The sequence below is a fragment of the Pan troglodytes genome, chromosome 3 (assembly GCF_028858775.2).
Source record: "Pan troglodytes isolate AG18354 chromosome 3, NHGRI_mPanTro3-v2.0_pri, whole genome shotgun sequence".
Classification (NCBI taxonomy): Eukaryota; Metazoa; Chordata; class Mammalia; order Primates; family Hominidae; genus Pan; species Pan troglodytes.
Genome location: NC_072401.2, coordinates 152,226,487 through 152,251,420, shown reverse-complemented (window position 1 = coordinate 152,251,420; position 24,934 = coordinate 152,226,487). Strand labels below are relative to the sequence as shown.

Genomic DNA, 24,934 nt, shown 5'->3' with positions numbered 1-24,934 from the left:
CCCACCCAAATCTCATCTCAAATTATAATCCCCACATGTCAACAGAGGACCTGATTGGATCATGGAGGCAGTTTCCCCAATGTTGTTCTCATGATAGTGAGTGAGTTCTCATGAGATCTGATGGTTTAATTTTTTCTTGGTTCTCCCACCCCCACTGCTGCCTTGTGAAGAAGGTGCTTCCTTCTTTGCCTTCCACCATGATTGTAGTTTCCTGAGGCCTCTCCAGCCATGTGGAACTATAAGTCAATTAAACTTCTTTTCTTAGTAAATTACCCAGTCTTAGGCAGTTCTTTATAGCAGTGTGAGAGTGGACTAATACACAATTTGACATGATATTTGGGTGGGGACACAAATCCAAACCACATCACCAAGGGATGGTAGTTTTTAAACATGAAAATATCTGATGAGAAATCAGTAAGACGTAGACTGAAAACTGTCCATCACATTTAGCAACAGCAGCTTTTGACCTCCAGAGGATTGAATGTTGTGAATTTGCCCACACAATATCAAGAAGCTTTACTTGGCAAGCAGGACCCTGAATTTTGTTGGCATTTATGAGCTACTCCTTTTGGTTTAGTTGTGAGAACACTACAAGTCAGGGCCATTAAGACCAAATGTTCTGACTTGTCAGCCAGTAGGACGTGAGAGGGTAGAGACTATTGTGCTAAATCCTGACTCACCACTGATGGCAATCAGCAAGAGAATTAGTCCTGTTACCAGTTTTCTACCTGCGGTGGTTCTTGATCTGGAATATTCTTTCTGACACCCAGGAGCTCTTACAGTACAAGCATATACACACAGATACCAGTTTTAAGCCGTAACAAAAATATATTGAGTCAGCCCAAAGATGCCACCAACAATAGTTTTCATTTTAGTTTTTCTGTTTCACTGCAAGTTTTGCCTAACCCTATCACTTGTTTTCAGGCATTTCCTTTTTTCTATAGGAGCACTAACCAAGGAGTTTAATACATGCATATCAGGGGTTATAACAGCTACCAGGAGATATGTTATTTTGCATTAGAAGCTTAGAGAGGTACAGAGAAGGGAGTGAGCTTAGGCTGTGTGGCTAGAGTGGTGGTGGTGTAGGGGGCTTCATTTTTTTTGATTCCATGCTCCTTGGTCTGCACCACTTCCTCCTCTGTATACCTCCCAGAACCTAGAGAGTGCCTGGGTTTGGGGGCATCTTTCTTTTTGTCCCCACACATTCTGCCATGTCTCTGCCATGTAGCTATTAGTGCTTTGGTTACTTCTGTGGCCAGCAACTCTTCCTCCCATGGGACTGAGAAGCATACTAATTTGGATGCTTATATCCAACAGAGGTATAACATATCAAAATTTATGAGATGCATCTAAAGTAGTATTAAGTGAAAATTTACAGCTTTAAACACCCATATCTGAAATAAATTCCTCAAATCAATAACCTATGCTTCTACTGTTAGACAGTAGAGGAGAGCAAACTAAATGCAAAGCAAGTAGAAAAAAATGAGTAATGAAGATTATAACAAAAATCAATGAAACATAAAGCAAAAACACTGAAGAAGATCAATGAAACAAAAGTTGATTCTTTGCAAAGATCAGTAAAATTGACAGACTTTAACCTAACCATGAAAGATGACACAAATTACTTAAATTAGAAGTGAAAGTAGAGACATGACTATTGAGCATATAGAATCTTTTTTCTTTTTTCCTATTTCTTTTTCTTTTTTTTTTTTTTGTAGAGACAGGATCTGGCTCTGTTGCCCTGGCTGGAGTGCACTCAGCACAGTTATAGCTCACTGCAGCCTCAAACTCCTGGGCTCAAGCCACCCTCCCATCTCAGCCTCCTGAGTAGCTGAGACTACAGGCACATGCCACCATGTCTGGCTAATATTTTGATTTTTTTTTTTTTTTATAGAGATAGGGTCTTCCTATGTTGCTCAGGCTGGCCTCGAACTTGGGCTCAAGTGATCCTCCCGCCTCAGCTTTCTAAAGTGCTGGGATTACAGGTGTGAACCACCAAGCCCAGCCTGAGCCTACAGAAATTAAAAGGAGTAGAAAGGAATATCATGAACAACTTCATACCAACAAATTAGATACTTAAATGATACGGACAAATTCTTAGAAAAACAGAATTGCCAAAACTGGCTCAAAAAGAAATTGGAAATCTGAATAGACCTATAACACATAAATAAAATGAGTTATTAATTTAAAAATCTTTCCATAAAGAAAAGCCCAGACCCAGTTGTCTTTACTGGCTAATGCAATAAAATATTTAAACTAGAAATGATATAAATCTTTCACATACTCATCCAGAAGATAGGAGGGAGGAAACACTTGCAACTCATTCTATAAGGTCAGTCACCTCAATACCACTGCCAGACAAAGACATTACAGGAAAACTAACAAGAAAAATGCTATAGGCCAATTTCCGTCCGGAACACAGACACATTTTTTTAAAACAAAATTTAGGAAACAAATTCAGCAGTATAGAAAAAGGATTTACAAAATGTTCATGTGGGTTTTATCACTGGAATGCCAGTTAATTTAAATATGAAAATCAATTTATGTCATGCACCAGTATTTATAAAGGAGAAAAAGCTTACTATCATTTCAGAAAAAAGCATTTGACAAAATTCAACACACATTCACAATTAAAAACTCTCAAGTAACTTTCAACTAAAGAAATTTCCACAAAGTGACAAAAATCATCTACCAAAAAACTCCCAATACGTACATCATACTTAATGTTGAAAGACTGAATACTTTCCCCCTAAGTTTAGGAGGGTAAAAATGGCCTCCCATTTTTACCACTTCTATTCAGCATTACACTGGAGATGTTAGCTTGTGCAATAAGGAAGAAAGAGAGGAAGAAAGGGAGAAATTAAAGATATCTGCACTGGGGATGAAGAAAGAAAGTAGCCCTCTTTACAGATCACAGAAGTGTAAGATTTGTACAATGAAAAGTATAAAACATTTTTAAGAGAAATTAAAAATAGACCTTAATAAACGGAGACATTCCATGTTCATGGATCAGAAGATTCAATATAATTAATAGGGTAGTTTTCCCTAGATCTGTAAATTCTGTATAATCGCTATCAATTCCTGATAGACGTTTTTGGAGAAATTGGGAAGTTGAAATGCAATGGACCTAGAATAGCTGAAACAATTTTGAAATATAAGAACAAAATTGGAAGATGTACCTTGATTTCAAAACTTATTGTAGAGCCACAGTTATCAAGATACTGAGGGAATTCACCCTTCCTCATTTTCATTGTACTCAGTCTTCAATTGTGGTAATTGTACAAAGATCGGCATATAAATTAAAGGAAGAGAATTGACAATACAGAAATAAATCCTTATGTTTGCGGTCAATTGTTTTGCAGCAAAGGTGCCAACACAATTCAGTGAGGAAAAGATAGGCTTTAAACAATTGGTGGACAAAATTGGATGTTTACATACAAGAAAATTTTGATGCTTACCACATACCAGTCAAAAAAATTAACTCAAAATATATATTATAGGCCCATATGTGAGAAGTAAAACTATAAAATGTCGGGAAGAAAACATAGGAGAAAAACTTTCTGATGTTGGGAAAGGCAAACAGTTCTCAGATGTGACACTAAAAGCATAATCCGCAGAAGAAAAAATTGAGAAATTGGACTCAACCAACATGTAAAACTTTTGTGCTTCAAAATTGACCACTAAGTAAATGAAGAGATAAGCCACAGACTGATACAACATTTGTATATCATGTGTCTGATAAAGCACTTTTTATTAGTCTGCATTCTCCAGAGAAACAAAACCAATAGGATATGTATGGATATGTAAGAGGAGATTTATTATGGGAATTGACTCATATGACCATGGAGGCTGAGAAATCCCACAATACACCATCTACAGCTGGAGACCCAGGAAAGCCAGTGGTGTAATTCAATCCTAATTTGAAGGCCAGGGGAGCCCATGACTGAGCCCAAGGCTTGAAGGCCTAAGGAGAGAGGGATGGGGTAAGAAGTGAAGGACAGAGAACCAAGAGCTCCTGCTATCCAAGAGGAGGAGAATATAGATTCCCAGCTTGAGCAGAAGAGGGAATTCACCCTTTCTCCTTCTCATTGTATTCAGTCCTCAATCGACTGGATGATGCTCACCACACTGGAGAGAGCAGTCTGCATTACTAAGCCCACTGGTTCAAGTACTAATCTCTCTGGAAATGCCATCACAGATATACCCAGAAATCATGTTTTACCAGCTCTCTAAGGTCACTTAATCCAGTCAAGCTGACACATAAAATTAACTATCACAGAGTTGTATTCAGAATGTATATAGAATTCTAACAACTCAGTGATAAAATGCAAACAGCTCAGTAAATGAGTAAAAGATTTGATTAGTCATTTCACCGAAGAAGATATACAAATGACCAATCAGCACATGAAAAGATGCTCAACAACATACATTAAAACTGCTATTTTACACTAACTAGAATGGTCATAATCAAAATACACACAAGAGCAAGTATTGGCAAGGATGTGGAGATGAATGTATACATTATTGATTGGAACATATAGTGGTATAGCCACCTTGGAAAACAATTTGGCGGTTTCTCAAAAAATTAAAGATAAACTCAACATACAACCTAGCAATTCCACTCTTAGGAATCTACCCAAAAGAAATCAAAACATATTTTCATATAAAGATATATACATGAATGTTTATGGTAACATTATTTATAATAGCAAAAACTGTTAAATGTCCATCAACTAGATAAACAAAATGTGCTGTATTCTATATACAGTGGGATACTAGTCAGCAATAAAAAGGAATGAACTGTGGATACATGCTACCATATTGATAAACCTCAAAGACATTATGTTTAGTGAAAGAAACCTGACACAAAAGACTACATACTAATGTATGATTCCATTGATCTGAAATGTCTAGAAAAGGTGGGTTTACTAGAGACACAGAGTAGATTGCTAGTTGCCTGTAGGTGGGGATAGGAATGAAGATTATCTGTAAATAGGTACAAGGCAAATTTTTGTGGTGGTGAAAATGTTCTACACTTGATTTTAGCCAAAAGGCCGAGAAGAGTTGAAGAAAATGTTCTAAAGTGAATTGTGATAATTGCACAACTTTTGAAATATTTTTTAAAAATTACTGAATTGTACAAATTGAATAAATTTTATGGCATGAAAATTATACTTCAGTGAACCTTTTACAAAATAATTACCTTGTTTTTTGTGGTAGGAAGAACTGTGACAGCATACTTCTCTGAAATTCTAGGCTTTGAATGTAATAACTAATTCTGCCATCTGTTTCTCACTACTCTTTGTATTGATCAGTTCTATTCACTGATGTTTACATTTCATTAGGAGGCCACAGGAAAATTTGTCTTCTATTAAGCTATATTAAAAAAATTTCTCTTTACCCCATGAACAGACGCCTAAATAGTTTAGACTCTCCCTTCTCTTTGATATGAAGTGTATGCAAATATATTTAAATTTATAATGTAAAAATGTGTTCATTTAAGATAACTATTACAATTAATAAAGACATGTGAATAGAATTTTATATGCACTTCCCAGCTGCTATAATTTCTTCTTTTTATATCAGTAAAGCAGTGAATTATTAATTATACTGTTATTAATCAACTTTTATTGAACCTGTACATTATAATGGCACTGTAATGACAGCTTACCTGAATGAATAGAACATGTATAATACCTCTGTGGCTAGTCTAAATCATTTGTTTAACCATGAATTGTAGATTGAAACCTCTCTAGTATTCATTAATCTAACATGAATAGAACTTTTCAGAATTATAGATATTATTATGAATGAATAAGCACAGATAATTCATGATTTATTATTGTGATATAATTAATCATATCACATTGAATTCTTTTTCTTGCAGACGTATTTCATTAGCTAGTCCACGTCAGCTTTTTAAGGCTTCTAATATGACCCAGCGATGGCAACACAGAGAGATATCTAATTTTGAGTACTTGATGTTTCTCAACACGATAGCAGGTAACCTAATTCCATGTATTGATTTATTTTAGACAATAAATTATAATTTCAATTGTTAGATTATTTTAAGTAGTGGTATAACTAGCTTGTTTTATTGCCGTTATTGCTACTAGAATACTACAAAGGATATACAAAGAGAATAAGGTATGTTGCTTACTCTCATAGAAGTCATTTTAAGTACAAATGTGAATGTTTACATGATTCTAGAGCAAGGGGATATAGATTCAGTAAAAAACTCAAAGTACTGTGGTGATTAAAAGGACAGGGAGAGAGGGAAATTATATTCACCCAGTTGGTGGGAGTAAGGAGAAAATAAGGTTTCAATGGTTGTATAAGTATGGATACTATTTGACTAGCAGAGCAGGTGGTTGGAATGTTAGATGTCATTCCATGTAAGACTGAAAGCATAAGCAAACATACAAAGATGGGAAAATATAAAGTATACCTAGAGAGCAAGAATGGTATAGTTTGTATATCTATGTATATACTGTATATTTTTGTGTGCATGAAGTATATATTCATAAAGATATAATGGGAAAAAATAAGAATGTTAGAAATGTGAAGAATGATTTTCTTGTCAGTTTGAAGAGTTAGCAGTCAGTTCATTGGGAAACTTTTGAAAGTTTTTGAGCACCTAAGTGATATTAGAGCTATATCAAAAATTAACTTGGAGGCTGTGTATGTAAGATAAATTTGGGTGGCTAGAGACTAGGCAGAAAGTAAAGTTAGGAAGTAATTTAGTGTGTGTGTGGTGTGTGTGTGTGTGTGTGTGTGTAGTAATGAGGGCTTCCATTAGGTATCAGTGGGAATTAAAAAAGAAGGAACAAATTCTATAAGAATTCACAAGGCACCAACCATTTGATATGCAGCTGACTGAATGTAGGTGGTAAATGAGAAGAAAGTATCTGAAAAGACTTCCAGGCTTCTGGCCTGCGTTAGTGGGAAAATGGTGGTGCAATTAATGGAAAAAGAAGTCAGAAAATTTGATCTAGGGAAAGATGATGATTTTACTGTGCCGGCAGACTTTCAAGTTAAGGTATCAGAAAGAGTTTTTGGAAGTATAGGGCAAGGAGGATATTCGGAACTTAGAACTAGGACATTGGATTTCATCTGCATAGAGAGGAAATCACCAAGAGATGTGAGATCAGCAAGGAAGATAATACAGAAAGCAGTGAGATAAGACAGGGAAATTCTCTTGCATATGAGAAGAAAGAAGGAAAGTTAGTAAAGGACAAAAAGGAATGAGTGATCCTAGAATGTGCAGATATAGTAGGAGAACTGAGGTAAGTCAGATGTCTTGAGAGGCAAGGTGAAAGAGGGAGGAAGGCATTTTCACCTGTGTCAAATGTTACAGAGTGGAGAGGGAGACTTCAGAATGAATGGTTTGAAATGAAATAGTAACTGTAGATGTAATTACAGGTCTTTTTTATTTTTTTGAGACGGAGTTGCTCTCCTCTTCCCCAGGCTGGAGTGCAATGGCACGATCTCGGCTCACTGCAACCTCCGCCTCCCAGGTTCAAGCGATTCTCCTGCCTCAGCTTCCCAAGTAGCTGGGATTTTAGGCTCCTGCCACCACACCCGGCTAATTTTTGTATTTTTAGTAGAGACGGGGTTTCACCATGTTGGCCAGGCTGGTCTTGAACTCCTGACCTCAGGTTATCTGCCCGCCTTCATCTCCCAAAGTGCTAGGATTACAGGCATGAGCCACCACGCCCTGCCAATTATGGTTATTTTAAATGTGTTATTAAAGAGAAGATGGGTTGGGGCAGAGAGGAGAAATGATGTAAGAGGAGGAGAGAAGAAAAGTAACAATTCAAGTTATGAGGGAGACAGGTTTGAGAGCTCAGGTGAAGCAATTACTCTTAGCAAAGAAAAGACCCTGTTAGAGAAATGGGAAAGAGTGAGGGGATGTTGCAAAGAATTGGAAGTTGAGGGGCTCACATTGAAAGTTCTAAATTTTATTAGAAGTTTATCTCACAGTCAGCTGAGGAAAAGGGATGAAGAAAATGTCAATGGTTATGTTGAATTTAGTAGAAATTATAGAACTAGTGACTAAAAGAATTTTTAAGTAGTGAGAGGAAACGTATATAACAAGTTTAATGGACATATTTTGCATGTAGTAAATCAATTAACCCATGTTGAATGCACAGTTATGATTATGGGGCAACATTTATGAAATCATGTGTTCTCAAATAGCTTTTATTGTGCCTGCAGTGTCTTTTAAGTATATTCCCTGTATATGTTTTATAAATATAGAATCTATCATTTGCTTTAGATTTTTTAAATGTGCATTAGAGGGTGGAGTTAAGTCTCACTTAAGATTTCTTTTACATTATTATTTGTGCCGCATATAGATTCTCATGATATCATAATGCATTTCCCAAATGGCCATCAGTTGATATTCAATAACTGTGTATTGAGTTTAACTTAATTAAGTCTAATCACTGAGCAGGTACATACTCTTCATTTTTTAGGTACAATAAAAAATTATTTCTGATTATTTAAGTAGATGGGACAAGACGATTTTACTGTTTACCAACATTTAAATCAGAAGGAGAAGGAAGTGGGGGAGCATAAAATTTTTTTTTCTGCTGCTATGTTTGGTTTTTTTAATGGAGAAATTAAAATTATTGATAGAAATATGTAGTGAGATTAATGATCTATGAATTAAAAATGTCATTGTTATGATGTTTTATAAGACTGTTCCAGGTCAGCCAAAAATGAACTCTGTTACCCTAATAGGCCTCAAGCCTAAGATGAATAGAGTAAAATAAAAAGTTAAAAACATCAGACCATGAAAAAGGCTTAGATACCAAGAGTATGTGCAGAGAACTACTTTAATATTCAGCTACGTATTGATATGACATCAGTATATATTTGAGAAAGAAAAAGGAATGGAAATGGTAGAATATATAATAAGAAAGGAATTCAAACAATATTAATATACTTGTCTCTCTTATATGTTCACTGTAAAAGTCTGTTCATGTTAAATCTAACTAAAAATATGTATAGACTAGTAAATAGGAACTGGGATTCAAACACCACCATTTTGATTCCAGAAACAATGATCTCACCTACTATGCTACCTCCCTAAAAAGGTAATATCCAAAAAACTGCCGTACATATGTAGAAGGACTACCTCCTCTTTTGCTGTAATTTGTATTTTTAATAAATCTAAATATGTCATTGAAAATGTCATTAGAAAGAGGTATAGAAGAGCATGTGGCCACATTTGGGCATGTAAGGAAGCAACATTGATAATACTGCTCATTATTTTCAGAGGATTATAGGATTTGAAAACTACCACAGAAATTTCAGAATTATTTAGTGCAATGCCCTCATTTTATAGATGACTGGTGAATGTCCACCAGGGTTAAGTCATTTAAACTTGATTGCTTAGTTGGTTGATTATTAATGGCAAAGAAAGGATTCTTGTTTTGAAAAACTGTGAGAATTACAAATAGCTTTTTAAAGTCTTAAAAAAAAGAGTATTTTATTTGGGACAGGCTTTCAAGTGATAAAAAAAATTGTCAAATGTAGTTTAAAAGAACACAAACTTAGGACCAGAAAATCTGGATTTCAATATGGTTTGACCATTACTAGTTGTGTGATTTGGGGCAAGTTACCTAACCTTTTGTGACTCAATTTTTTCATCTGTGAAATGGAGATGATACAATTTCATAGGATTGTTGTGAGGATTAAATGAGAGAAAGTATGGGTACTGAGAATGATGTCTGGCAATCAAAAATTGTTTAATCTTATTTTTAGTAAATTATATTACTGAATCTGTTTATTTCACTTTTAAAATTATAAATTACGAGTAACTTTTTTCCCTATCAGGACGGAGTTATAATGACTTAAATCAGTATCCAGTGTTTCCTTGGGTCATCACTAATTATGAATCAGAAGAACTGGATCTTACCTTGCCCACCAACTTCAGAGATTTGTCCAAGGTAATTTCTCAGTAATGATCTGAAATATAATTGTCTTGCATATAAAAATAAATTGGATTGTCTTTCGTTATTTTACTTAACTTAAAAAATTTTTTCAAATATAGTCGTACCTTTAATATAATTATCTCTTAAACAGATTTTCAAATGGAAAAATTTAATGTGCATGATAAACACTACTTCTCTTTTGTGATGTTAGCACTGATATTCAGTGCATGGATTCATTAATTTAGTAAGCATTGCCAAATTGTGGTATTTAAAATATCACTTTTGTTTCACTTATTTATGGGACTCATTCTATAAAGAGACACTTCCTCTCTTCTACTACTGGGGTATCCAGTGGTACATTGCAGAGAAAAGACAGGATAGAAGTTTAATTCTTTCTCTTTTCTGTTAATTTACATAACAGTTTTCAAAATATTGAGTTGATTCCTAGCATTCTCCAATGGTATCCAACTGACTATTAAAAAAGTATCTTTATGAACTCGTAGATTTCAATGTATTTGATGTTTCAATCCATTGCAGTTATTTACTGATGTTCAGTTGTTCTTTCTTTGACCGGGGGAGCTTCTTGAAGTTATTACTGGGACATTTTGACACTGTTTGTAGTCTTTGATAACTTTCATGCTCTCTGGTATGACAAGGCACTCTAGTCTTAACCCTTACATTTTCTGGCCCAGATACAGAATCATCTATTTCTTTGAGGAGCCCGGGTGGGGCCTCTCCTAGTGGGAATTAATATCTGGAGATCACAGTTTTGTCTATTCTGCTTATTGCTACTGAATTTGTCATTATTTCTATCCCTTTTTTAGAGGGTGCTAGGAAAAAAATTAGGATGAAATACATTATGAGTTCTAACTGATTCCTCCAATTTATATTCAGAATTGTATTTCCTTTAATGTCTGAGTACAAAGTCTCTACCCTCATTTTTTAGGTGAGTGGAATATCCAGTCTTTTTCGTGATGCTTCTTTCCTTAGTAATTTCTAGGAACAGCTAACAAATGTTTATGTCTTCTACATCTTTGACCTGGAGACTCTTTGTTGCTTCTTCCCTGTCTGTACCCTGACCCAGTGTTGGTCCTTTATTCCTGTACGTCACTCTTACATTCTCAAAACACCAGATTTCTTGCTGTTAGTACTAACTTTTTTCAAGGGTATACATAGTCATTTCCCTTAACTCTTCTAAATCCATCTTAGGCCACAGGTAAGTGTTTATGTAAAGCTCCACTGAATACCCAATCATAGCAGAAATGCAAGGCTCTCAGTGATTCACAGTCTCAGTCAGAAGATCATTGCTCAGTGTCTGCAGATCCCAGCATGAGAAGTACAAGTTCACTCAACATATCCAGTGTCCTTTACTTAGAGCTCAGGGACTCTAAGAGTGTGTTCTCTTATTTACTCATTCCAGGAAGATGTTCAGGAGTAATTCCTACTCTCTATCCACAGGATAGGATCTTCACACAGTTCAGACAATCACAGTAGTTACCGAGGATGTCAAAACGAAGGTTAACATTTTCTTCATGACAAACAATAGTGTTTAGGATCTAGCCATTGTCTGTTTTATTATCACGTCTTCTGTCTCTGTCCCCATCTTTGCTGTATCATCTGATCCTGTAATGCCTCATGTTCACCTCTTGTGCTTTTGCTGTTGGCTCTTTTCTTTATCTAGAAATTTGAACTCTCAGGGTACTTTCCATATACTTGTTATAATACATTTCATAATTTATTATAATTTTAACATTTTCTTCTCTGTGTTCCCTATTAAGCAAAATCATTGAATACAAAGATTTTGTTTTGTTAAATTCTGTATCTCTTGTGCCTGATATAGTGCTTAGAGCTAAGAAATTGTACCAGTTTCTATATCTACTTACTGAACTCTAAAAGGGAGTTTTAATTTTCAGAGGAAAGCCTTATTTGTGGATCACATGTCTAATAAGGGATTAATATCAAGAATTTGTAGAGACTCCTAAAACTCAACAACATTCAAAAATGGGTAAAGAACCTGATAGACATTTCTCCAAAGAGGATATACAAGTGGCCAATGAGATGAAAATGAACATCACTAATTATTAGGGAAATGTAAATCAAAATCACAATAAGACACCACTTCACAACCGTTAGGAAGATTGTTAATGAAAACAAACCCAGAAAATCACAAGTGTTGGCACAGATGTGGAAAATTGGAACCCTTGTGCATGCTGGTGCGAATGTATGATAGTGCAGCTTATATGTCAAACAGTATGGTAGTTTCTCAAAAAATTAAAAAGAATTGAAAGTAGGGATAAGAACAGATAATTTTACACCCATGTTCATATTTGTAGCAGCGTGACACACAACAGCTAAGAGATAGAAACAACCCAAATGTCCATCAACAGATAAATGGGTAAACAAAATATGGTATATACATACAATGTAATATTATTCAGCCTTAAAAAGGAAGGAAGCTCTGACATATGCTACAACATGAATAACCCTTGAGGATGTTATGCTAGGTGAAATAAGCCAGTCCCAAAAGGGCAAATACTGTATGATTCCATTCATATGAGGTACTTAGAGTTGTGAAATTTATAGAGACAAAAAGTAGAATACTGGTTGCCAGGGCCTGGGGTGAGGGAGAGAATGAGGAGTTAGTGTTTCATATAATAGGTATAGAGTTTCAGGATTGCAAGTTGAAAAAAGTTCTCAAGATGGATAGTGGTGATGATTGTTCAACAATGTGAATGTATTTAATACTACTGAACTGTACGTTTATGTTATATATATTTTGCCACCATTAATAAAAGAGAAACCAGCAAGAAAAAAAAGTTAGCAAACTAGAAACAATTTGAAAAAGTGCTTGTGTGTTTCTTTTCTTGCTTCTCTGTGATCACTTTGAGAATATGCCCTAAACATTCCCAAGTTAACCTGCTGATGGGATGTGACTGACACATGGAGGACACTTGAGCTGTGACAGCTTAGGCCATCCTTAACAAGCTAGTCCTCAGCTGACCTGCCAGCTGACCACAAACGTATGAAGGAGTCCAACTAAGAGCAACAAAGCCAGGCCCAGATCAGTAGAATTTCCCAATTGACCCATTGACCATGAGGAATGATAAATGGTTGGTTTAAAAAAAATTGAAAAAAAAAGGAAGGGCTTACACCTCGGTATCATATTTGTTCTAAGACCCCATAGTATTATGGAATCTGTAGAGCTCTGTAGTCTAATAAATGAGGACTGTATTAGTTTGACTTGTGTAATGAGCCATGCAGTAGGTCAATAATAAAAACTGGGCAGCTCTTTAATCCTCAGGCTATTATACCCTACTCTCTCTCCATGGTTTGAATTTTGTGTTTGCAAAAGTAAAAATATCATTTTTTGGGGGTTGATTTTGTTAGAATATAAAATTTGCTTCACAAAATGAACGACATATATATGAATACGTGTTCTAGGGTCCTAGAAGTATTGCCTTGCCTTCTGTTTCAGGGCTGAATCCACAGTTTGGACTTCTGTTTCAGCACATAGCTTATTCAGATGTTTTTTGTGCTTTAGATGAGTTTTTAGAAATCTCTTTAAGATGTGATGAGTACTAAGATGGATTGTGGGCTGGACTCGGGCTGGACTCATGATTCAGTCTTGATGAAACAGTACCTAATGGTGACAAGTGGGAGGTTATTTTTTTTTTTTTGAGGATATGTTTTTCTCTTCCTCCATCTTTGTACCTGACCAAAAGTTCTCATAACCCTTTTACCTCGTCCTAACACCACCCTTTTTTACCAACTGCCTCCATTCTCTGCCCCTCATCTTTGTTACCTATTCTACTAAAAATGTTAAATGACCAGAAGGAAGCCTCCAGAACATTTTTATTATGTAGGCTGTATGATTTTTATTATGAATATTCATTGAAATTATATCAGAAAAATGCTATTGTAGATTACTGGCCAGCTAAACAGAATCCTATATTAAAATCAAATTTTATTTGTGTATTACAGCTGTACCTAAGGAACTTGTGAAATACTTTTGTTGGGTGGGTAAAATATTATTTTAACTAATGCCTTTTCTTCAGGATATGAGAAATAAGGCTACCTTATGCCCCAGTAGATGATCAATAGTAATTTTGCTTTTTTATTTTGCTACATTAAAAGTAAAAAAGAGGGGGCTGCAAAACAAAACAAAACTGTTGCTTTCATTAACCTCTATCCAAATATGTCCACATCCACTAAACAAAGACATAAGGAATGTCATTTGTGTAATTTTGTGACTTTAATTGTAATGGCATTCATTTTTATATTTTTAGAAATTTTGAGAAATATTTGCCCTTTTGGCTGAGGAAGGAATAGTTATAAAAAGTGCTTTCAACAAGAACTGAAGGGCACACAGTTGAATAATGAACAGTAGTGTAATTAGTAGGCCTGGGGAGAAGTGAGGAGCTCTAACATTCTACCGCCTTACAACTAATATCTCCTTTCCTATAAACCAATGGTAGTGTGAATGCTACAAAAGTCATTCAGGTTCATGAGAATGGAATTCTACTAGTACTAATTGCTTTCATTAAATATTGATGAAATAAGTGAGTTTGGAATCAACTGCATTTAGTGAAATAATCAAGCACATCAGATATTTGAAAATTGTACTTTGCACATATAAAATAGCGGTGATTGTTTACTTAGTAAAAGTATCTCATTCCTTTTAGTATTAAGGCTTGCCAAAATGTTTACAGTGTGATTCAATTTTCAAATATTGGTTTATACACACATTTTCAAGAATACATCTCATATATAAATGAGCTCTATCTGTACAAATAATGATTATAATAGAATTGTATTAAAATTTGTCCCATAGTATACATTTTGTAAACGTTACTGTTTGTTTAAATAAACTTGTGAAATCTTAGAAAACATTGTATGCATAGCTTAATGTAGAATACAAACAGATCTTATCTCCGTTCTTAAGTGGATAATATTGCCTGACTGGCTTTAAAATGTATTGAATTATTTATGCATATTTATATCTATTTAATTTCACCAAAGCTGTTTTTCAGAGGACTTTTAGTACCTTTGATACAAAGCTACAATTTTATTTGGTAATCTCTCCCATGTTGCACTGGGAATTTTCTTTTTGAAGCTGAATTAATGCAATCAGCATCCTTTCTTCCGTATTATTTTTCTGATCGTCTTTTAAGAAAAAAAAAGTCTGAATGGAGCAATGTAAAAAATGTCTTTTTAAATGTATAAGCTTTTATTCCATGTACAATATATCTCTTTATAATCATTCTAAATTGGTATTGTAAGTACATTGAGAAGATCAAATCTATTTTATTCTGAAAGACTGGTGAAAATTAAATCTTTTCTTGTATTGCAAAAGTCCTCATTTAGCATAAAATGGTTTAATTTATTCTTTCAAAGCTGAAAAACATAGGAATCAATTTTGAGGTTGATTTCTTTTCCCTCTACTTTCCCAGTTATTTCATCAGTAGTCTGAAATTCTGACTGATGAGAAGACAGGTCTAACCATGCGTAGAATTTGGAGTGACATTAATCCATATTTTATAAACATACATTGATTTTATATTTTGACAACCTCCTTGGAAGAGATAAGATTCAACATTTTCTTTTTGATATTTCTTTATAAGAATTTATAATCAGTGCAGGAATATATTTACAAAATGTCATACCATAAAAATAAATTATGATGGCTGAGTTTTTCAGTACCAGGGCTTCCTTTGTAGATTAGGATGATTTCCTTTGTACCTGTGATTTATTATTTTTTCTTTACTTTGGAAAGTGATAGTGTAAAACAGATTTTCTGAGAGGGGGAAACCAAGACAATCTGAGGCAATCATGTTTCTTCTAGTTGACCAGTGTAGTTATTTTAGAATATATAATATGTATTTGTATAGTAATCTGGGTACCTTTTAAAAAAACCAGCATGTTCTTGGATTGAAATGCAATTGATAACTATTCCACTTGCCAATGAAAACCCAATTATCTTGGCTATGAAATTCACAAGACAGGAGCATCCACTTTATTATTATTGTTAACTAATACTTATTGAGCATTTACTATATGCCAGGCTTTTGTCTAAGTGTTTTGTGTGTGGTAATTCCTTTAACCTTCACAAAATCCCTTTAAGTAGGTAACATCATTATTGTTTTTTTACAGAGGCAGAAACTAATGCACCATGAGGTCAAGTTGCACATAGGTAGAATCAGAATTTGAACACTAAGTTTTCAACCTGTAGCTCACAATTGCGTTTTTAAAAAATGAATGGGATACCGTAGCATAATATAAAAAAGAAAACATTACTGTGCATATTGTATAAATCTTCTGCTCAATTTGTTTGAGTGTATGTACATGTGTGTTTTTTAAAGTAACATATTTCTTAACGTGAGCTTTGGCCCAGAAAGTTTGAGAAACTCTGTAATATGCCAATACTGCCTTCCACTTTTGGCACCAGTTGCTGGTTCTGTTTTAATGTTATTTATCAAGTCGCCTTTCACTTCTCATGCTGAAGTACCTAGTACATACAAGCAACATGCTATTGCTTGAAAAAGGAAAGCTTTTTTTCTTTTCAAATTGCCCTACTCTTGTTGTCTTTATCCCAGGTTATGCTCCAGCCTTTTTTGATTAAACCTATTTTACAAAAAAAGCTGAATGTTCGGTTAAAACTAGAGGATCCCCAGTGTTACTGCTTATTCATTTGTTCATTCATTTATTGGTTGTTAATTGAGTACTGTAATATGCCATGGACTGCTAGTTTCTGAAGATATGAAAGAATAAAATGAAGTCATTACTATCCTAGTAAAAGAATAAGCTGAAGATTTGGGAGAAACAGGAATGGCCAAGATAAAGCAAATACTTACTTTTTAATAATTACAACTCACATTTTTAAAATGAAGGAAAATAGAGAGTTTGAGGAACAAGGTAAAGAAAAATCCGTTTTTCATCTTTAGATTGTAACCACAAAATGAGCTGTTATTTTGGTCCATAGTGCAGAAACAGGAAAATAAAGAGTAGAAGAAAATGAACCTGCACCATGATCTCCTGATTCCTATCTTGCAACATAGGAATCAGAGGAAAATTGACTAAAACTGAATTTTAAATTTTTGTCTAAGCTCTAAGAAATCATGTTTGTTTTGTTTCATTTTGTTTTTAAACCTATGTTACAATGCTAGACTATTCACACTCTGTTAACCTAGCAGTTTACATTGCCCTAGTTTGGATCCAAATAGTTCTAAAGAGTAGATTCTGACAAAACCGAAGAGAACTGAGTGACAGAACCATAGTGAATTTGTTATTCATTGCTGAGTTGCTCCTGTTTGTGCTTAGTATATGTTTCTGTTTCTCGCTCTCTCTTTCAGGAAAAGTAAGTGATTTTTTTTCTCTCCTTCATGTATCTCCTACCATTTGGATGTATATTTTTATATGTGAGATATTTCTGTTTAACACACACATTTAATATACAGCATGCATCTTGACCTGGAATTGACTACCGACATTTAACTGTTGTTGATCAGACAGCACTTCTTTATCTCTTTAAGTTTTAAGTGCTGTTTCTGATGAATGCCAGTCCTTTTAGTCTGCTCTGTAACAGATACACCGGGAATCAATATACCATCTAGATGTCACAGAGGGAAAAGAACACTCTTGGGGGTGGGGGGAATATTGTTTAAACTTGTTAGGTGTTATGGCTTTTACTTCGTTTTTCTATTTATTGGGCTTCAGTGAAGCTAAAGGAATTCAAGCTTACAAAAAGAAACACATCTTACGATACTACAACAGTAAATAATAGATCTTAAATTGTTTAAATAAAATATAAATACAGAGAAAGAAACTAAAAATTACCCCATACTTGATTATGTTTTGGATATGTTTTATTGGCTGACATAATATGTTAAAACAGTTTAATTTTGGCATCAAACATGGATGCTGTTGTATGCCACATTGATTTTAGAGATTATGATATAAATTACATTGTCTGGCCTTGGAAAGTTTGCAGTCTAATAAGCATAAAAATGATATGGGGAGAGTTCCCAATGTATTTGTAGGATTGTGAGGGAAGCCCTAATAAGTGCTTTCCACTATGACAGGCATTTTACATATGCTGTTTCATTTAATTCCTTCAATAACCCTGTAAGGAATGTGTTATTATCTTTATTTTACAGATAAGGAAACTAAGATTTAGTGAGGTTAAAGAATTCTGGGAGGTCACACATTTTCCAAGTGGTAAGCTCAGGATTTGATCTCAAATCTGTCTGTCAGTCAACTGGTAGACTTTAGGTATAATCTGAAAGAACATTTTAAATTCAATACTTGGTTTATATCTGCTTCATTCCAAAATCCAACTACTCTTCCCTCTGTATTGTCAAAAAGCAAGAGATTGACTTTTTTGGAGAAATTGTACCAGACACGTTTCTGATATGAGAACACCAAGCACACCAGAAGGAGGGTTTAAGGTAAAGGATGGAAAACAGGAGGATTATAACTGAAAGCTTTAAGTACCAAGTCGTGAAAGCCCCTAGACCCCTTCTGCTGTCATGCTATTAGAACTGTGGCAGCTAAGCTTATACCATCCCCACCCCATAAGACAGAAGATTGTATTACTCTTTGGACATATTCACTGGCTCAAAAGAAAACACCTAAAAAAATAAAACATTTAGGGATTCTACTTCGAGCCCACTTGATTTCCCTTCAGTGAAGTCTACCAGTTCACATCACTACTTATGGTCTATATGCTCAATCAGCTCTTCAGTGTCTCATTCTTAAAAATGGAGGTGCAGCCGAGTATTAGCAAACATTTAAAGACAACCTCTAATGTGAAAGATGACAAAGACCAAAGCAAATAGAAAATCAAAACAAAACCAGAAGAAACAGAGGCAATTTATGAAACAGAAGTGTTTAAAAAAAAAAAAAACTGGAATAAATATTTTCAGATAAAAGGAAACTATTGCATTAATAGAACAAGAAAATTATGCTATAGAAAGTGAATAATCATAAAACAAGAAAGAGCAGTATAAAAATTAATAGAAGAGTTATAAATGCAGATATCTTCTAAAAGGAATATCAACATGATGTGGAGAAAACAGCCTGGAAAGATAAAATTAGACCAGAGCAGGGAATCTTTGGATTTAGATAGAGTTGTATATTCCTGTTACCATTTATAAGTAGAGGGACCTTTAGCAGATTACTTAATTTTGAGGATCCTAGGTAGCAAACTGTGTAGCTATTTAATTTATATAACCCTGAAGAAAATTTTTCATGGGTACACTGACCTTTTTAAATTGAATTATTACGTGTTCAATGTGGCATGTTAGTTTAAAATGTGTCTGTGCAACTCTTTATGTAGAATTTAATACTAAGTTCAGGAAAGTGGAAGCATATATATTTAAGGAATATATATATGTATATGGATGTTATAAGGCATTTACAGGATTTGTTGAAGTTTTGCTTTTAAAACAGAATTAGTCCATTTATTTTGTGTGGCTGTGTTTCTAAACTTACATCTTTTAAGCATTAGTACTCTGTATAGCAGATTTGGTTTTCTGTAGAAGTTATCTTCTAATAGAAGTTTTTGAATGACTCTAACAGACGTTAATTCTACACTTAATTCAAGCAGCCTCCAATGACATTGTTTTTTAACATTAGTCAGAAAATGATAAACTGAAGCAACTGAAATGGATTGTGGTTAATATTACTGTCAGGGTGATGAATAATCCTGACATATACCAGCAACACACTGCCAGTCAGTAATCCTTCTCAAAGTTAAGTATTTATTCTCTAATCATGCTAAGTTACTGTGATTTGGAGTGACTATTTATTATTATTTATAAATGAATTGTTTTATTTGCATAGCATTATTAATTTTATCCCATAATGCTTTGTATTTGTTTGGTGCTGGGTGTACAAACTGAAGTAGGTTTACAGTAGGGAATATCTACTGTGAATTTACATAGGAACTATTTTCAAAACACCTAGGAAATTTTTTTTAAGTTTAATTAGTAGTAGTAACTATCCTCCTGATTTTAGGCTTGGCTATTTTTTTTTAATTATAGAAAGTGAATTTAGTAGAAGGACATTTAAAAAAACATGTATGCATTTGTAGCTTTTAAAATATACTTGCATGTATCAACTTCTGATTCTTATCTTGCCTATGATTTTAAAAGTTACTTTGTATGTGAATATGTACTATGCTTTTTTACAGTGGATAATGTAATAAATATATTTTATTCTTATGTTCAAATTCGTGTCCAATTCTATTCTCCAAGTTCTATTCAATGTGTTTGTTCAAATAATTGTTAAGTATTTGCTGGGCATCTTTTGTCTACACTATTCTGAGGACTCTTCCAGAAACAAAAGTGAATTAAATTGTTCGTACTTCTAAAGACCTTTATAATTGCATGCATGTTATATTTAAAACATTTATACAAGACTAATAAGAAAACATTTTTCAGTAGCTTAATTTTTAGATTGTCTTACTTTCAGAAAAGGAATTTTTTAAAAAGTGTGAATCCAAAATTTATCATTTGAAGCAAGTTTTTGGAAGTGGAAAGGAGTAAATTCTGCAAACAAAATCATGTTATTGTGGGTGCAATATAAAAATTAGAATAGACAAATATTTTTTTAATTTAGAGGAAAAGAAAATCAGTAGTTTTACTGGGATACACATCCCGTTGAACTGCATTAACTTATTTACTTTAAAAAGAAAAGATTTTACAAATCCACATACCTACAGCAGACTCATTTTTGAAAAAGGTGCCAAGAACGTACACTGGGGAAAAGACAGTCTCTTCAATAAATAGTGCTGGGAAAACTGGATATTCATATGCAGAAGAATGAAACTAGAACCTTATCTCTAACCATATACAAAAATCAAATCAAAATGAATTAAAGACTTGAATCTAAGAACTCAAACTGTGAAACAAGAAAACATTGGGGAAACTCTCCAAGACATTGGTCTGCACAAAAATTTCTTGAGTAGTACCCCATAAGCACAGGCAACCAAAGCAAAAATGGGCAAATGGGACCACATCAAGTTAAAAAGGCTTCTGCGCAGCAAAGGAAACAATCAAAAACTGAAGAGACAAGCCACAGAATGGGAGAAAATATTAGCAAACCACTCATATAATAAGGGATTAATAACCAGAATATGTAAGGAGCTCAAGCAGGTCTATAGGAAAAACATCTCATAATCCAATTTTTTAAATGGGCACAAGATTTGAATAGACATTTCTCAAAAGAAGGCATACAAATGGCATGCAGGCATATGAAAAGGCACTCAACATCATTGATCATCAGAGAAATGCAAATCAAAGCTTCAATGAGCTATCATCTCACTCCAATTAAAATGGCTTATGTCCAAAAGGCAAGCAATACCAAATGCTGGTGAGCATGTGAAGAAAAGAGAACTCTTGTACACTGTTGGTAGGAACATAAATTAGTGCAACCACTGTGGAGAACAATTTTGAAGCTTCTCAGAAAACTAAAAATGAGCTGCCATATGATCCAACAATTCCACTTCTAGGTGTATACCCTAAAGAAAGGAAATCAGTGTATCAAGGAGGTATCTGCACTCCCAAGTTTTGTTGGCAGCACCGTTCACAATAACCAAGATTTGGAAGCAACCTAAGTATCCATCAACAGATGAATGAATAAAGAAAATATGGTGCTTATACACAATGGAGTACTATTCAGCCATAAAAAAGAATGAGATACTGTTATTTGCAACAACATGGATAGAACTGGAGGTCATTATGCTAAGTGAAATAAACCAGGCACAGAAAGACAAACATCACATGTTCTCACTTACTTGTGAGGATCTAAAAATCAAAACCATTGAACTAATGGAGATAGAGAGTAGAAGGATGGTTTCCAGAGGCCGGAAAGGGTGGTGAGGGAATGGAGTATAGGTAGGGATGATTAATGAGTACAAAAAAAAATTATCAAGATAGAATAAGACCTAATATTTGATAGCACAACAGGGTGCCTATAGTCAACACTAATATAATTGTACATTTAAAAATAATTAAAAATATAATTTGATTGTAACACAAGGGATAAATGCTTGAAGGGGTAGACACTTGATTTTACATGGTATTATTATGCATTGCTTGCCTGTATCAAAACATCTTGGGTACCCCATAAGTATATACACAAACTATGTACCTATAAAAATTAAAATTAAAAATTAAAAAACACTGAACACCAAAAAAATTAATAATAAGAAATAAAAGTTTTTGGATGGAACTGGAGGCCATTATCCTAAGTGAAGTAACTCAGGAATGGAAAACCAAATACCACATGTTATTACTTGTAAGCGGGAACTAAGCTATGGGTATGCAAAGGCATACAGAGTGGTATAACGGACATTGGAGACTTAGAAGGGAGAAGGCTGAGGGGGAAGGCGAGGGATGAAAGATCACCTATGGTACACTCTTTGGGTGACAAGTATACTAAAAGCCCAGACTTCACTACTATATAACTCATCCACTTAACCAAAAGCTACTTGTACCCCCTAAAGCTATTGAAATTTTAAAAAATTTAAAAAAGAAAAATTAAAGTTTTGATTAGGCCAGTAAATTGGGAAAGTTATAGATCTAGTGTGACCTATCTCAGTAAATTATTTTAAAATCTGAGTGTTACCTGTCTGAAATACAGACAAGGTTATTAAAAGTTGTTAGTAACATTAATAACTGTTCAAATCATCATACAATCCTATTGTTTAATTGTCTTTATAAACTTGAGATATTGCCTTCTTTAGGGCATCTTTTTAGAATTCTGTCCCAGTTTCTGACTTGTTCAGCAGTTTCACTAATATAACAAATTGATCATATAGCTTACCTTACACAAATTAAAATACAAATTTTTGAGGTTGGTTGTGGTGGCTCACGCCTGTAATCCCAGCACTTTGGGAGGCCAGGGCGGGCAGATCATGAGGTCAGGAGATCAAGACCATCCTGGCCAACATGGTAAAACCCTGTCTCTACTAAAAATACAAAAATTAGTCAGATGTGGTGGTGCGTGCCTGTAATCCCAGCTACTCGGGAGGCTGAGGCAATAGAATAGCTTGAACCAGGGAGTTGGAGGTTGCAGTGAGTGGAGATCGTGCTCTGCCTTCCGGCCTGGGTGACAGTGAGACTCTGTCTCAAAAAAAGGAAAAAAAAAAACTTTTAAATCGTTTTGATCGAAACATTCACATGAAATATTCAAGTGAAATATGAAGGACTATTATGAATTCTTACATTTAGGGTTGAATTTTTCGTACAGGAAAAGGAAGAAAAGAGGTTTAAGGTTAGTCAGTGTTAAATGTATAACACTTGATGGTGTCTTGTTGGTAGAAAGGAAGATGAAGATGTGCCAGTTGTTCCCAACATGTGAGCTCTGGTCACTTGAGGGGACTGTGGGTTTGTTGCAAGAGATCTGTGAATAGATAGTGTACGCGTATATATATTAGAGACTGTCTTACAGGAAAAGTTGAAAGCTGCTGATTTAGATTATGTAATTGACTATCTACTTATTTTGACCCAATGGTGTTAATGGGTTTTCTAAAAACAACTTGGATCAAACAGAATTATTACTATTCTTCTGTATTGTGGCTGCTAATGCTACTTATTTTTTTGTCTAGAATGTATTGTAAGTTCATGGTAAGAGTTAAGATTCATTTTTTTGTGTGTAGAAGGCCAATTCTTCTAACACCATTTGTTAGAAAGACTTTTTCTCTGGAGGTCTCCTGGAATCTTTGTTGGAAATCAATCGGCCATATATGTGTAGGTCTATTTCTAGACTCTCTGTTCTTCACAATTAATCAGTATATCCTTATATCAGTACCACAGTCTTGAGTACTGTGGTTTTATAGTAAATCATGTAATAAAGTCATGTGAATCCTCCGGCTTTATTCTTCTTTTTAAAAATTGTTTGGCTGTTCTAGGCTTTTTGCTTCCTGTTAATTTCTAATTTTTAAAAAGCCTTCTAGATTTTTTATTAGGATTGCATTCAATCTGTAGATCATTTTGGGTAAAAATAATGTACTAAGAATATTAAATGTTCCAATTCCTTAGTATAGTGTCTTTTCCACTTATTTAGTCCTTTTTTAGTTTCTCTCAAATGTTCCATAGCTTTTAGCATACAATTCTTACACATATCTTGTTAATTTATCCTTTAAAAATTCATGTTTTTAATCTTGTTATAAAACGTTTAATTCCAGTTGTTTGTTGCTAGTATATAGAAATACAGCTGAATTTTGTAAATTGACCTTGTATTCTGCATCCTTGCTAAACTCAATTATTATTACTAGCAGCCTTTTTGTAGACGTTTTGGGACTTTCTACATAAATGGCATTGTGAAATGAAGACTTACTGCACTATACAACGTTAACACGTACTGAGAGTGCCTTGTCTTTTGTGTTAGGGGAAAAGCATTCAGTCTTTTGCCCTTAAGTGTGATGTTAGCTATAGGCTTTTCTGTAGATGCTTCTATTAGGTTAAGTTCCCTTCTTTTTTTTTTTTTTTCCTTTGAGACGGAGTCTTGCTCTGTTGCCCAGGCTGGAGTGCAGTGGTGTGATCTCGGCTCACTGCAACCTCTGCCTCCCGGGTTCAAGCGATTCTCCTGCCTCAGCCTCCCGAGTAGCTGACACTATAGGTGCACACCACCGCACGCGGCTAATTTTTGTATTTTTAGTAGAGATGGGGTTTCACCATGCTGGCCAGGATGGTCTCCATCTCCTGACCTTGTGATCCGCCTGCCTCGGCCTCCCAAAGAAGTTCCCTTCTGTAAGAAGTTTGTTGAGAGTCTTCATCATAATTGGGTATTGACTTTTATCAAATGCTTTTTCTGAAGATAATTGCATTTTCTTTTTTAGTTGGTTAGTATAGTGAATTACACTGGCTGATTGTATAGTGTTTCCTTTCTGTGATAAACCAGATTGTGATGTATTATCCTTTTAATAAATGGCTGGATCCCATTTGCAAATATTTTCCTAAGACTTTTTGCATATATGTTCCCAAAGGATA

General features: G+C 34.4%; 1 protein-coding gene across 14 annotated transcripts in view; it reads left to right on the top strand.

Annotated features, from left to right (window-relative positions):
• Positions 1-24,934, top strand: part of LRBA (LPS responsive beige-like anchor protein) — a 761,353-nt gene that overhangs the window by 549,623 nt on the left and 186,796 nt on the right. For all 14 annotated transcript variants that reach the window (XM_063809071.1, XM_054683898.2, XM_526701.8 and 11 more), the window contains 2 exons: positions 5,888-6,003; positions 9,844-9,956. In XM_063809071.1, coding sequence (XP_063665141.1) covers positions 5,888-6,003; positions 9,844-9,956 — 229 coding nt within the window. The remainder of the gene's footprint in view (positions 1-5,887; positions 6,004-9,843; positions 9,957-24,934) is intronic.